The sequence below is a fragment of the Carassius auratus genome, chromosome 11, assembly GCF_003368295.1.
Source record: "Carassius auratus strain Wakin chromosome 11, ASM336829v1, whole genome shotgun sequence".
NCBI classification, from domain to species: Eukaryota; Metazoa; Chordata; class Actinopteri; order Cypriniformes; family Cyprinidae; genus Carassius; species Carassius auratus.
Window position 1 is genome coordinate 157,801 of NC_039253.1, and position 14,557 is coordinate 172,357.

At 37.1% G+C, this 14,557-nt stretch overlaps 1 protein-coding gene across 1 annotated transcript; it reads left to right on the forward strand.

Moving 5' to 3' along the window:
- The first annotated feature begins 388 nt into the window (after positions 1–388).
- On the forward strand, positions 389–6,624 carry LOC113110630 (GTPase IMAP family member 8-like). The gene is made up of 6 exons (XM_026274740.1): positions 389–590; positions 820–1,494; positions 2,370–3,137; positions 4,907–4,948; positions 5,287–5,391; positions 5,528–6,624. The coding sequence occupies exons 1-6, from the start codon at positions 581–583 to the stop codon at positions 5,671–5,673; spliced, it is 1,746 nt and encodes a 581-aa protein (XP_026130525.1). The 5' UTR covers positions 389–580; the 3' UTR covers positions 5,674–6,624.
- Positions 6,625–14,557: the final 7,933 nt, after the last annotated feature.

Here is a 14,557-nt window from a genome sequence, read left to right on the forward strand (position 1 = left end):
TAAGGCATTTAACTGGACTATAGCTACATGTTCTGGGACCTATGACTATTGATAATACATAGCCAAACCATTTATTCTTACTAACCATAATAATTAACATATAACAGCATAGTTAGAATAACAGTTCACTAGGTTAAAACAAATGAATTTCATAGCTTTAAAGTTGACATAGTTAAATTCTATTCCATTCTATATGATTATAAAAAAACATCACTCATTTAACAGCCACTAATTTTAACAAATCTGGGATATTAAGCACATGGATTCCTTCCAGTAACATGCATTTTATGAAACACCGAAAAATATAAGTAATCTTTAAATCATCAGCTACAAGAAAAGACAAACCTGATATTCTGGTTTCAGATAAGGGTTTAAGGTGTGTTTCGTTTTTGAGCGTCAAGTTGAAGTGAAGCTGTATTCGTCCTGGGTGTCGGTTTGGAAGATTTGTATATTTATATTCGCTTTTATGTCACTTCAGATTATTATTTTATTTAATTTTTTCTAAATTATAGTTAGATTTTCTATACTTTCACGTTTTTAATGTTATTTTGATAACAAAACAGAAACATATGCAAGAACGATGGAAGAAGGTAAAGTTTACAGAGTTTGTTAAGATATCAAATAATTATTTGCTTTGGATTCATACTAAATGTATGCTTTACTGTAAAGAAAACAGAAATCAAAACTGTTTTTATCCTTTATCTTGTACCATCCAATCTGACAAAGCCTTCATGATAAACACAACATTAGACGATATACCGTAGTTGCATCTATTATTTAAATGGACTTATATTTAATTTTCTTTTCATTTTGTCTCAGAGTTGAGAGCGGTGGTGATTGGAAAGCATCACTCTGGGAAAACATCGGTGATCAACACTATACTGGAGACCAGAACAGAAGCTGAAGGAGATGAAGATGTAAAGAGAGAGGGGATTATTGATGACAGGAGAGTCAGTCTTGTTGAAACTCCTGGCTGGTGGAAAACCTTCAATCTGAGTGATTTATCTAACCTCTCCAAACAGCAGCTGGTTCGCATGATTTCCATGATTTCACCTGGACCTCATGTGGTTCTGATTGTGATTCAGGCTGATTCTGCATTTACTGAAAATGACGGGAGGTTTCTGGAGGATTATGTGGAGATGCTGGGTCCCAATGTCTGGACTCACACCCTCGTCATCTTCACAAGAGGAGATTTAATGAAACCAGAAGACATAGAGCAGAATATTCAGAAGGACGGGTCTGCACTCAAGCGACTTATTGAAAAATGTGAAAATAAATATCAAGTTTTTAATAATTCAAACCATTACGACCGAACCCAAGTCAAAGAGCTGTTCAAGAAAATCAAAGGAATTGTTCGTAAGAATAACGGCAAGCACTTTGACATCGATCTGAAGAAAGTAAAGGAAGTCAACGAGCAGTGGGAGGAAATTCAGACCAGAGCAAATTCTAGAAAATCCAGAGTACAGGAGAAACGGTCAAAAGTTCAAGAAAAAGGTAAGATAAAGGTGTGGATACATTTAGGGTTGTCCTTTGAATTTTGACAAGCAAAAAGATGACAAAAAGTTTTAAAAGTAAAAGTTTAGGGTGGTCCGTCTCAGTGGTCTAACAGTCCCTGTCAAATAATCCAGAGTCGGCTAATATCCAGAGAGGCAAACTACTTTACTTTTTTCAAATTTCGAAGTTTTGAATTGTAAATAGGCTATAGGTTGCACAAATGAGTCTTTATTCACGCACTTTTTCATTTCATTGCGCTTTTGCTAATTTTTTCAATGTTTTTGTAGCCTATGTAAATACACAACAAATATTTTGACCTTTGAAATTTTATTTCATGCATGGGGTTATAAAAACACATCAACTTCAACTTTAAAACATTTCTTGAGACCTTGCATTTTCCCCATTATTCAGTGTTTCCCCCCCCATATTTTCAAAGCATCTGTGTGAATGGAATATAAGTAAACGTGAATGTGTGCATACTTTAAAATATTTGCAAATAGTTCAAATTTATTATTATTATTACTTTATTATTTTATTGCTGTTCTTTCTTTTTCTTTTCCCCATTAAATCCCCTAAAATCCTTTATTTCATTCTTCTAAATAAAAACACCATCCACTACCCCATGGGTCCTCAACCCTGGACCTCAAGATCCATTTTCCTGAGTTTAGCTCCATCCCTAATCAAACTAATCTGAACAAGTTAATCAAGGTCTTCAGGATTACTACAAAGTTGGTAGGTGTGTTATTCCAGGCAGGAGCCAAACAAGCCCTAAAATGGACCCCTGCACTAGCACTAAAGTTGGTGAATGCTAGGTGTAAAGAGGTTCAAAGATGCAAATCCTTTAGTTTTCCATCACAACTGTCCTTTTATTTCAGCATATGTGCGTCGTCTTGAGGAGATCAGAATTGTTTTGCTGGGATGGGTTCATTGTGGAAAGAGTTCAGCTGGAAACACCATCTTGAACCAAGACACATTTGCCACAGGAAGGAAGATTACTGTTTTGGACACTCCAGGCTGGTGGAAGTACTTCGCATCTGAACTCAACCCAGATTTCATTAGATCTGCGATCATAGGATGTGTTTCATCATGTGAGAAGCCCCCTCATGCCATACTGCTTGTGATTCCAGCAGATACAGCATTTCAGGAAGAACAAAAGAGGATCACTGAACAAAATATGTCTATCCTGGGAGACGACATCTGGAGACACACAATAGTTTTGTTCACGTGGGGCGATAGATTTAAAAACATCTCAATCGAGCAGCACATTGAGAGTGAAGGTGAAGCTCTTCAGTGGCTGATTGAGAAATGCAGGAACAGATATCACCTCTTTGACAACACAGACAAGAACAATCGAGATCAAGTCACAGAGCTGCTCCAGAAGATTGATGAGATGGTGGAAGAAAACTGCTTGTTCCATGTCAACACACAGAAAAACTGTGATTCAGAAACAAGCCATCAGAGAAATGACACCGAGGAGGATCTGAATATACCGATCAGACTGAAGGATGTCTGCAACTTTCTTGAAGTGGCATTTAAAATAAAAGCTGAAGAGATAAGAAAGAAGATACAAAACTTATATGAGCAGATCATGGAAGATTGTCTAATCCTTGAGGATTCTCGGAGTATGAATTTTCCTCCTGACTGTAAGTTTTTACTCACCTTTGTGTCGTCAGGTATACATGTGTTAGCTTGAGGTACCCAACTTGCATAAATGCTATTTAAACTTAAAAGTCCTCTTCTTTGGTCGCCTCACTTTAAAGCTACAATCATTAAACTTGGGTAAGGCTTTCCCACTGGACTGATTTGGTATGCTTCATCATTTCTAATTGATAAAACTTAAAGGGTGAGTTTATTGAAAAATCAAAATTATGTCATTAATAACTCATGTCGTTCTAAACCCGTGACACCTCCGTTTATCTTCGGAACACAGTTTAAGATTTTTTAGATTTAGTCTGAGAGCTCTCAGTCCCTATATTGAAAATGTACGGTATACTGTCCATGTCCAGAAAGGTTAGAAAAACATCAAAGTACTCCATGTGACAGAGGGTCAGTTAGAATTTTTTGAAGCATCAAAACTACATTTTGGTCCAAAAATAGAAAAAGAACAACGACTTTATTCAGCATTGTCTTCTCTTCCGTGTCTGTTTTGAGAGAGAGTTCATAGAGTTTCTGAACTGATTCTGTGCTAGTGTTATGGGTGCGGGTAAACCGAAGGCTTGAATCAAGGGCAATCATCGCCAATGACGTCATTATGTCGAGTACAAAAGAACCGGTGAACAGTTTTCTTCAACCGGTTTATTGAATCGAATTGTCCAGAAGAACTACTGGTGATCCGAACACAGATGCAACCGGTTCTTCACTCATGAACGAGTCAATCTTTCTTTCGTTATCTGGCTCGGCTCGGTGTTCATCTTCATCTCTTCACAGCAGTTCAGTCAGTGTACTGTTTGAGTGCATGAATTACTCCGGGATATTGGTTTGTTTTAACTCAGAGGGAATGTCAGCCACATTAAAAAAGTTAACAGCTTAAGTCATTTGTGGATTAATGCGTTTTGGTGACGCATTTTATTCAACAGTTTTAAACGACTCAGTTCGATTTGGTGAACTGGTTCAAAAAGATCTGGTTACATCGAGCAATTTGTTCGCAAACCGGATATCACAAACTGCTTTGTTTTGAACTCTCTCTCACAACAGACACGGAAGAGAAGACAATGCTGAATAAAGTCGTCGTTTTTGCTATTTTTGGACCAAAATTTATTTTCATTCCGGGTTGGTTGGGGAGGGACTGAAAACGTAAAAAAATACAAATCTCTGAACAAACAATAGCATTTGTCCTTGGAGTAAAAAAAAAAAATAAATAAATAAATATATATATATATTTTTTTTTTTTTTTCATGTTTCAACCAATTCTTACTGACCCTCTGATGTCACATGGACTACTTTGATGATGTTTTTCTTACCTTTCTGGACATGGACAGTAGACCGTACACACAGCTTCAATGGAGCGACTGAGAGCTCCAAATCTAAAATATCTTAAACTGTGTTCCGAAGATAAACGAAGGTCTTACAGTACGTGTTTGGAACGACATGAGGGCGAGTTATTAATGACATAATTTAAATTTTTGGGTGAATTATCCCTTTAAGCTGGAATCCATCTAGACTCAGTTAAGTTTCCATTCTATCCAATATTCTTTCAAATGTTATCTATTTGTTCTATATAATCTTTTTAATATTTCTATCCATCTGATAGATCCTAAAGCTTTGAATTGTTGAGACTACTACGAATTCAAACTTCAAGATTTTAAAACTACTTTGAACTTCAAGCTTTAAACTGCTTTCTCAAGCAATTTTATTCTAGTCTCTAAATATATTTCACTGATTTACATTTTCAAAATGGTGTTTCATTTTGTAGATGACGATAAACCTCCCGATGACCCACTTCAGCAGGACAGCAGTAAGTGGGATTTTTTTATGTCTTAAGAAATATGATCACACTGAAATGGCAGTGTGTCGGTTCTTGGGCATCAAAAGTGTAAACATGCTAATTAGAGTTGAGAGTACTACACTTTTATTGGTGGCTGAAAACTAATCAAATTAGCCAATATTTTTAGTTAACGTGTGTATATAGATCAGCAGTTGTGTGGAGTTTTATGAATGGAGTGGATTCATAATCCTCGAAAACTGAACAAAATCAAAAGTGGATGATTGAACAGTCTGTGGTGGCCATCCTCAGACGTCTTACTGATACTCTGCAGATTTCTATGGTGTGAACATTAATATTATGTTTTTCAGTGTCTGAGCCAATTAAAACTCTTCTGGAGAGAGAGTTCATCAGATGGGAAACTATCATCATAGATGGTGTTCGAGAAAGTTTACAGGACATTAAATCATTAATTGGTGAGTAGTAGATCAACCCATTTTACACCGAATTGATCAAGTGATTGAGTTCAATGGACAAAAGTCATCTACTTAATATAAACATTTATTATCAAAATATAATCACGTTTTTCTTTATTAATGTTGTCATTTTCAGATCTATCTCAGGCTGAGAAGAGGCAACAGTCAGTGGATGCTGTTGAGAGATGGCTACAGAACTACAATCAATATGTTGAACATACTATTGATAAAATACAAGATCCAGAATCAGGGATCAGGTCAAAGAGAAGGAAGATATATTAATATTTTTGACTCATTTCACTATTAACTAAAATAGAGAGAGCACTGTGTGTAAATATGTTTTAATACACACACCCTGTGTGGTTATGCCAAGAGTTCAGGTAACGTACTGAGAAATCAGATAAATATTTATCTTTCACATGCATTCATTAACTCACGCAATAACCGGTTCTCACATGACTTTCAGTACTGATAAAGTCACTTCATTAAATTAACCATTTTATACAGACAAACCAAGACCTCTTTTATCAGAAGTGCTGTTAATAAACCTTGTTGCTGTTTGTGCTGTAAGTTTGTAGTATCATTTTTTTCTGTTGAATTAAAAGAAACAATTCACCAGATCGTTGTGCTGTTGACCGTGATAATAACCAGAAGTTCTGGTTTGTATAAGGAAAAACACACAATGAGATTTTTTGTAAATAACACTTTAACAGTCACCACTGAGAATCTATTACTAAATATATTGTAGAAACGTAATATTTTGTAAAGTTGCTTTGCAGCTGTTCATACTGTGAAGGGCACTATACAAATAAACTCAAATTGAATATGATTTTAAGCTGATGATTATCTGTTGTGTGGAACTGTTAACTGTAGAAACAAAGTAAAAGGTCTTAGTGTAAAACAAGAAATACAAGTAAACAAAAGACTTCAGGTGCTCTGTGGTTTTGCTGAACTTATCAAATTCTACATCTACCTTCCAATAGAATTATCTGATCCAACACGTGGACATCAATATAATGAATGATCAAAAATGTACAGTACATGACATTTAAGCGTTCAAATGCACATTTTATTCATACAAAGTATTTCTAAACCAGAGCCTTAGTGATTAAAGAGCAGTTATTTTCTATTTCATTTACTTTCATTCTACTCCAGGTACTCTACCTGTTGTAATGTTCCTCTGAAGAAGTATTTTTGATTATGATTTGTTTGTCCCCTTGAATTGCAAAAAATAAAGACTCTGCTATTAATCTGATTATACCCTTTTATTTTTACTTGACCACAAGTACTGTATGAATTCTGATCTGCAAATATGAAAAATGTGCCCAAGCATAATTTGCATCAGTTTCAAATGTTTCACACAAATTCAGCACATTGACAGAAGACATCACTACACTATTGCCAATGTACCTGTTTTTATTTCTTTATATGATATTCTGCATAAGAAACTTTTCTATCAATTTAGTCTTCGTAATTTTTCATCTTTTTTTAACCTGATCTGAAGTGATTAACTGTACACATGAACAATCATCCCAATTCAACATGAGGTTCAGTAATTTGGTCGAGGACATAATGGCGAAAGAGAAACTCAAACTCTATAGTCAGATTCTCTCTGTGGGTTTACAATATTATTATATCCACATATTATATCCACAAACTCAGGCCAGCATTTCTAAATAGACCATAAAGTGCAACCAAATCTTTCAAACGGATCACTTTTAGAGGTAATGTCTCAGTTACATTTGGTAACCCTCGTTCCGTGAAGGAGGGAACGGACATGTCGTGTCAGATGACCGACAAATTGGTATCTCTCTTAGACAGAACAATCTACTTCGAGTTTAAACTAAATGTACATTGGCATGTGATTATTACATCCAGCTGCCGCAAATCAATCATAGCCCTCTTGAAATTTTGGAAGCCTTCCGGGGAAACACAGGCTCTAAACCCATATTTTGGACATATATAGGATCCACTTAGGTATCTACATATAATTCAAAATGTCGTATTTTGAAGTTTTGAATTGGAAATAGGCTACAGGATGCACGAATGATTCTCAATTCATAACTTAATGTGGCATTTGCTCTTTCGCAATTTTTCACACCGAACGCATTTTTCCGTTCCACAATTTTTTCTAAATCTTTTACTAGCCTATGTAAACACACAACATACTCCGTTACGAACGTAACCTCGCTTCCATGAGATATGGAATCAGTACTGTGTATGGGGAAAAGCTCCTTTTTCCTTGATACTGAAGCCTTTTTTCAATAACGCAGTGCAACGGCATTGCAATTGTTTAATCTGTTAAACTTTTTAAACCAATGACAGTGCTGTGTAGCTGCACGAGCCTGTGGTGATGCAGCACGCCAAAGCCCGCCAGACGGCGAGGACCAGCCAGCCGCCTCACAGATGTCCTTGATAGAGACACCAGACCAAGCCCGTGAAGAGGCCATCCCTCTAGTGGAGTGGGCTCTTAGTCCTATGGGGCACTCAATGCCCATAGAGGAGTAACACAGATTGATAGCGTCAACTAGAGCTGTAGTCAAGTCCAGCTTTGTCAAGTGCAAGTCAAGTCCAAGACTAGTTGAGACAGAGTCAAGACCGAGTTCAAAGAGGTTTGAGTTCAAGTCCATACGTTTCGAGTCCAAATGAAAGAAAAAAAAGGTAAGCAGCCATGTCCTTGTCCAGGGGCAGCATTTGCTCATAGCCCTTCTCCTGAGAGCCATTGACTGAAGTGAGAGCTGCAGAAGTGGAAGTGCGTAAGCGGGCCGAGTAGGGGGCGTGCCACAACTTCAGTCAGCTCATCGTGAACTTCAGGGAAGAGCGGGGAAGAGCACTGGTGGGGGGCCTGAAGGCATTCTGGCAGGTACCACTCGTCCAGCCTGCTGTGTATTGGCTCTTCAGGCGGAGCCCACTCTAAATCAGGTTTCTCGCCAGCTTTGGAGAGGATGCGAAAAAGCTTGGCATCCATCCCAGCTTTAGCGTTGATGGCCTCTAGTGAAGGCATGTGGACGGGGTCAGAATCACTGGCCAAATCTTCCATTTCAGAAACCGCGAGTGACATGGAGTCATCAAGCGGCTCATCCTCTGATCCGACAAAAGAGACAAAGTCGCTCACTTCAGCCAAGGGACACTGCTCTGGTCGTGTCTGCTCTGGCCATTTGCGCCCCTGAGGCGTCTGCCGTTGCTAAGCAACCATGATGTGCATGCATACCTCGCGCCTACATTGGAAATAACGAACTTGAGCGTGCAAATGGATGGCGGCAGGAGATTTACTGAGAAGCTTACCGAAAACGTGAAGTGGGCGGCTCGAGGTCGCCAGTCTGCGAGAACACCGGCGCCGCAGATGATCCAGTGAAGAAAAATCCTAGCTGAAGAAGTGAGGTTTGATTTTATTTGTAAAAAATGTATCCGACTTACCACAACAATATTTCCGTCAGAACATCAATTTAAATTAGCAGACCAGGATCAATCTCTTCTCGACCGTTGGAATTCAAAAACGTGCACTGCACTCGCGAGACAATGCTGCGTGAACATGCTCGCGCAAATGCAAACAAATTGTTTACTTTGTAAAATTAATGAAAATAATGAGTGTAGCGTTTACTACGTCACGGGAGTTTAACAGCAATGTAACTCAGGTAAATAAGTGGGAGGTTAATTTACCTGATTAAAGCATGGGCAGTCAAGAGTTGAAACGTGGACCAGTAAAATCTGTATGTCGGAATCCAGTACTTAAGCACGGGCTATATGCGGAAGCAAGTATTAGGTTTGACATGTTGTCTCATCAGGAGAGATGCGCCACCGGTAAGCGGTTGTTTCTCTCTATTGAGCTGTGGTTGAAGGTTGTTTGTTTGTTGCGCTACTGCTGTACTGCCGCTATGTATGTGCGTGGTTTGTATACTTGATAATTGTTACGTTGGTCATGTTGATAAAATCTTATTTTCAGTCTCATGTTTAACGCTGTCAGCTCGATAGTACCCTTGACTATATTCTAGTAAATATTTGAATTTGGAGCGTTTAACTGTTACATAAGCTACATCCTGCTTGTGGTGCTGAATGGGTAATGTAGTCAATCGCTTTACATTAGTAACAGCGTCACGATTTAAAATTACAATTCACTTTAGACCAACTTACACCTTTGTCATTTTGGGCTAATGGTTTGATGCGTTTTACATTGATTGTGTATTTCTGTGTTTAGAGATATGTGCTTTATTTAGACATTTATTTTAAACACTAATTATATTGCTGATAATATTGACATTTATATTTTATTCATGTTAGTATATTCAGAATTTATGGTGTATTACGTATGTCAGTGTGGCTAATATTGTTGTTTACACCATAGTCTTGATATTTCAACAGGTTTATAACCTGCTATTTGTGGAAAATCAATCAGTTTGAATAAAAAACCACAACGAGTCATAACATTTGGTGGGGAGATTCTTAAAGAACCAAACAATGATTTTATTACTTCTTTTTGTTTATGTTTGGTGTTCAACAGATGAAAAATTTTAATCCATAAAGCAAAATTGTTTAGTTGCGCTACATAATTTCACATAAATTCAAAGAATGAAATGAAAGAGCAGCAAACAAGGCTATAAGTCTTTTGCGTGCTCAAGTCCGTTATTTCAAATGTAGGAACGTTGAAAGCTCAGCCAATATGAAGGAACAGCTGATCATAGCTGTATATGGATAGGCATTTTTAAATAATTTAGTAGCTAGTACTAATTATGTTTTCCACGCGTGTTTAGGTGCGATCTGTGAACTCGTATTTTTTGTTTTAATAATGTGCCTTTTAATATTATCAATTATATTCAAAAATGATACAAATCGTGCCTACAAATGCACGGATCTAGGTTAATGTAAATGTTACATGATGAAGTGTGCGTGGCGTGTGTGCATTTTGAGTGCGTTCTTTCACTGCATTATTCGGTGTATTCAAATGCACTTATGAATGCATATAGTCATGATCTGCAAGATTAACCACAATCTGATGTGATCCGACCACCTCAGAGAAAACCAGTGTTGAGCTGCTGCAAGAGCTTTAGAAGCAGAGCAGCTGTGGTCAAAGAGTTCTCGTGTGTTCTGATTGGATGATGATGATGATGAGTGGATAAAGACTAGAGCAATCAAATAGTGAGAGAGTGATCTGCTCACATTGTTATGTTCGTAGAGGTTTCGACGTGGAAAGCAGTTCGAAATGGAAATATTTATATTTTATTTGTTAACAACATACTTTTCGTACCTTAAAATCAGTTAGAATCATTTGAGAATCATTTGAGTCAGTTTGGGGATCGCAAATCATTTGAGTCACTTCGGGAGTTCGGAGCGGGATCACGAATCATTTGAATCAGTTCGGGAGTTCGGACCGGGATCACGAATCATTTGAATCAGTTCGGGAGTTCAAAGCGGGTTCGCGAATCATTTGAGTCAGTTTGGGGATCGTGAATTATTTGAATCAATTCGGGAGTTCGTAGCGGGATCGCGAATCATTTGAGTCAGTTTGGGGATCGCGAAACATCTGAGTCAGTTTGGGAGTTCGGAGCGGGTTCACGAATCATTTGAGTCAGTTTGGGGATCGTGAATCATTTGAATCAATTCGGGAGTTCGTAGCGGGATCGCGAATCATTTGAGTCAGTTTGGGGATCGCGAAACATTTGAGTCAGTTTGGGAGTTCGTAGCTGGATCGCCAATCATTTGAGTCAGTTTGGGGATCGCGAAACATTTGAGTCAGTTTGGGGATCGCGAAACATTTGAGTCAGTTTGGGAGTTCGGAGCGGGTTCGCGAATCATTTGAGTCAGTTCGGGGATCGCGAATCATTTGAATCATTCCGGAAGTTCAAAGTAGGTTCGCGAATCATTTGAGTCAGTTTGGGGATCGCAAATCATTTGAATCAGTTCCGGAGTTCGTATCGTGTTCGCGAATCATTTGAGTCAGTTCGGGAGTTCAAAGTGGGTTCGCAAATCATTTGAATCAGTTCGGGAGTTCAAAGCGGATTCGCGAATCATAGCTGTATATGGATAGGCATTTTTAAGTTATTTAGTAGCTAGTTCTAATTACGTTTTCCAAGCGTGTTAAGGTGTGATATGTGAACTCATATTTTTTGTTTTAATGATGTACATTTTAACAGTATAAAGTATATTCAAAAACTAAACAAATCGTGCCTAAAAAGTGCAAGCATCTAGGACCCACCCAGCAAAAACTCGTTGAAAAGACGTCATTGGCAGACGTCCAAATTACGTTTAAATGTGGTTGAAAAGTGAAAGGTGAAAAGACATCTTTTTCAGACCTAATTACAACCGCAAATTATTTTTCATATTCCTAATTAGTGAAATTAGGCAATTCACAGTATATTGACACATTACACACATTTCATGTAAATTCTTAATCACATCTTGAGCCTCCTTTTATTAAACGGACCGTAAAAACATTAATATTGTGAAATATAACTACAGAAATTATTGTTTTCTAGGTGGATGCATTGTCAAATGTAATCCATGCCTGTAAACTGAATTTTAACACAATTACTCCAGTCTTCAGTGTTACGTGATCTTCAGAAATCATTATAATATACTGATTTGCTGCTCAAGAAACATTTCTGATTATTATCAATGTTTAAAACAGTTGTGCTGCCTAATATTTTGTGTTAACTATTACATTTATCAGTATTTTTTTAATAGACCTTGCAAAAAGAGTAGTATTTATTTAGATTTTATTTATCAATTTAAAAGTCTTTACTATAAACTTATCAAATTAATCCATCTTTTTGTATTGATATAATTTTTCAAGACAAACTATGACCAATTATTAACACATTAGAACAACCAAAAATTTAAATTCTGTCATTAATTACTTACCCTCATGTTGCCCCAAACCCATAACACCCTTTTGTGCAGAACAAAAATAAAGATATTTTTTTAACAGATGCCTTGTGTACACAAAAAACAACAACAGCAAAAATAATCTATTCAGAAATTATGAATCCCCAATGGATTTTCACAAAAGCACCATCTCTCACGCCAATATAACACTGATGCATCATGGTGCTTGTGTGAATGCGTTATTTTATAAATAAATAAAAATTCTCAGATTTCATTAAAAAGTTCAGCATTTATGTTTCAAAGATGAACAAAAGTCTGGCTTGGAACAACATGAAGGTGAGTGAGGAAAATCTTTAGTTTAACGAACACATAGGTAAATGGGGTTCCCACAGGGGCACCAGTAGATCTCTGCCTGATCTCTGGTCTTCTGCTTCTTCTGCTCCTTCCTACATCCCAATTCTGGATTAATGAGCCACGGCAGATGTTTCCACTTTGAATGCTTTAGCCTCTCTGTTTTTTCTCCAGCATCTAAAGTGAGAAAGAAAACATTAACTAAAATGTAAGTTAATACAAAAACAATGTTTGTACAAAATGTACTAATTAAAGTGTACTCTTTCTTCATGAGGGATTATCAACTAATCAGTATGTCAGGGGTTGTCAGCTCTGGCCCTTAAGGTGAGACTTAGGTCTCTGCAGAGTAAAAGTTGGCGTTTATAACTTAGTGTGTGTTTTCAAACTGCTGGGTGTTTCTAAATCATGCAATCAAAATGACCCCCCTTACCTAACCCCACCCTAAACCCACCATCCCTATGACGTCAGCCAATCAGGTATCATGGTCTAAAAACACCCTGATCTGGTAACTCCCATTACTTTCCTGCAGAGACCTATGCTTGGCTTAAGGTCCACTGTCATGCAGCGTGTACCTCTCAATCAGCTTCACAGTTTGCCAAGTTGTGAATATATCGTGTACATAAATGTAGGTACAGGTAAGCACTGTGGCTCACTATACACTGGTGACTATTTCGGTCCTCATTGTACAACATCACTACTGACATTAATGCACAACAGTAAAACTGATATCTTGCTTTTAATGCTATTTACAGCACATTATGATAAATATTTTACATGTATGTGCAAGATTTAATTCATAAATTGGAAATGCTTACTAGATTGGACATTACCTGTCTAGTGATATGTTTATGCTGAAATATATTATTGGTTTGTGTTTTAAAAGCTATTACGTGTAACCTTATAGCGAATTATCAGTGCACCGTAAAAAGAAAATTGTGATTAAGGCAGCCTTTCACCACTGATCCTGAGCAACGGACCTGAGTGAAACACCCAGTGTTTACGTCCACACCTGATCACACTCACCTGTCTGTGACTTATAGTTAGTAAAACTGAAGACCTTGATTAATGTGTTCAGGTGCACTGCAGGTTGGTGCAAAACTCTGCATGTAAGTGGACCTGGAGAGACAATGTTGAGATCTCCTGCAATATGCTCTGAACATGAACTATAAAGAGACAGAATGACTTACAACACTGGTGTCAGTCCTGGGGTTTATCAAACCTTGTGGTTTATCAATGATTTTCAGTCTCTGAAATAGAAAAGATCTATCAATGATGAACTATTATTTACCCTGTTTGTCTCTGTGAGGTGTTCATTTTACCTGTGTGTTAAGATCAGTAATTATGACTGTCGAATGTCTGACTTGACTCAGTGTATTCTGCCCCCAAACATATGATTAGACTATCAGTCGAATATCACCAAGATTTTAAAATTCAGATTCGACTGTGAAAAACCTTAGTCGGGTCACCCCTAGTAATTTCAAATATTACTATTTTACTGTATTTTAATCAAATAAACGAAGCAGTGGTGAGCATAAAATATTTATTTTTAATACATGATAAATCTGACCCTTAAACGTTTGAATGGTAGTGTATGTTTGAGGTATTACTTACTAGTCATATGTTTCATAATGTCTAAAAATGTTCTTCAGCTGGATACATGCACGGCCATCAGCATGGAAGAATCTAGAACATAAACAATCTGTCATTCTGTCAATCTGTCAAAGCCAACAATATTTATTATACAATGCCAGGTTTATTATAAATAAACTATAGCAGAGGTGAAATGCAGAAAAGAAAATAATTTCAATTATACAAAAAGTGTGGACATCAAAATAACTAACAGACAAACACACACACACACTATGAAATTATTATATAAACACACACACTTATATAAGAAAATTACAGATTCATGCTGATGTAAGTTAGGCGAAATATTGTAAAAGATGCATATAAAGTTACAATTACAGTTGAGATGCTAACGGACTTTTTCTTT

Excerpts from the sequence above, each read along its gene's own strand:
- LOC113110630 (XM_026274740.1), top strand. Across the intron at positions 1,495-2,369 it reads GTCAAAAGTTCAAGAAAAAG|CATATGTGCGTCGTCTTGAG; the intron begins GTAAGATAAAGG and ends CTTTTATTTCAG. Across the intron at positions 4,949-5,286 it reads CCCACTTCAGCAGGACAGCA|TGTCTGAGCCAATTAAAACT; the intron begins GTAAGTGGGATT and ends TATGTTTTTCAG.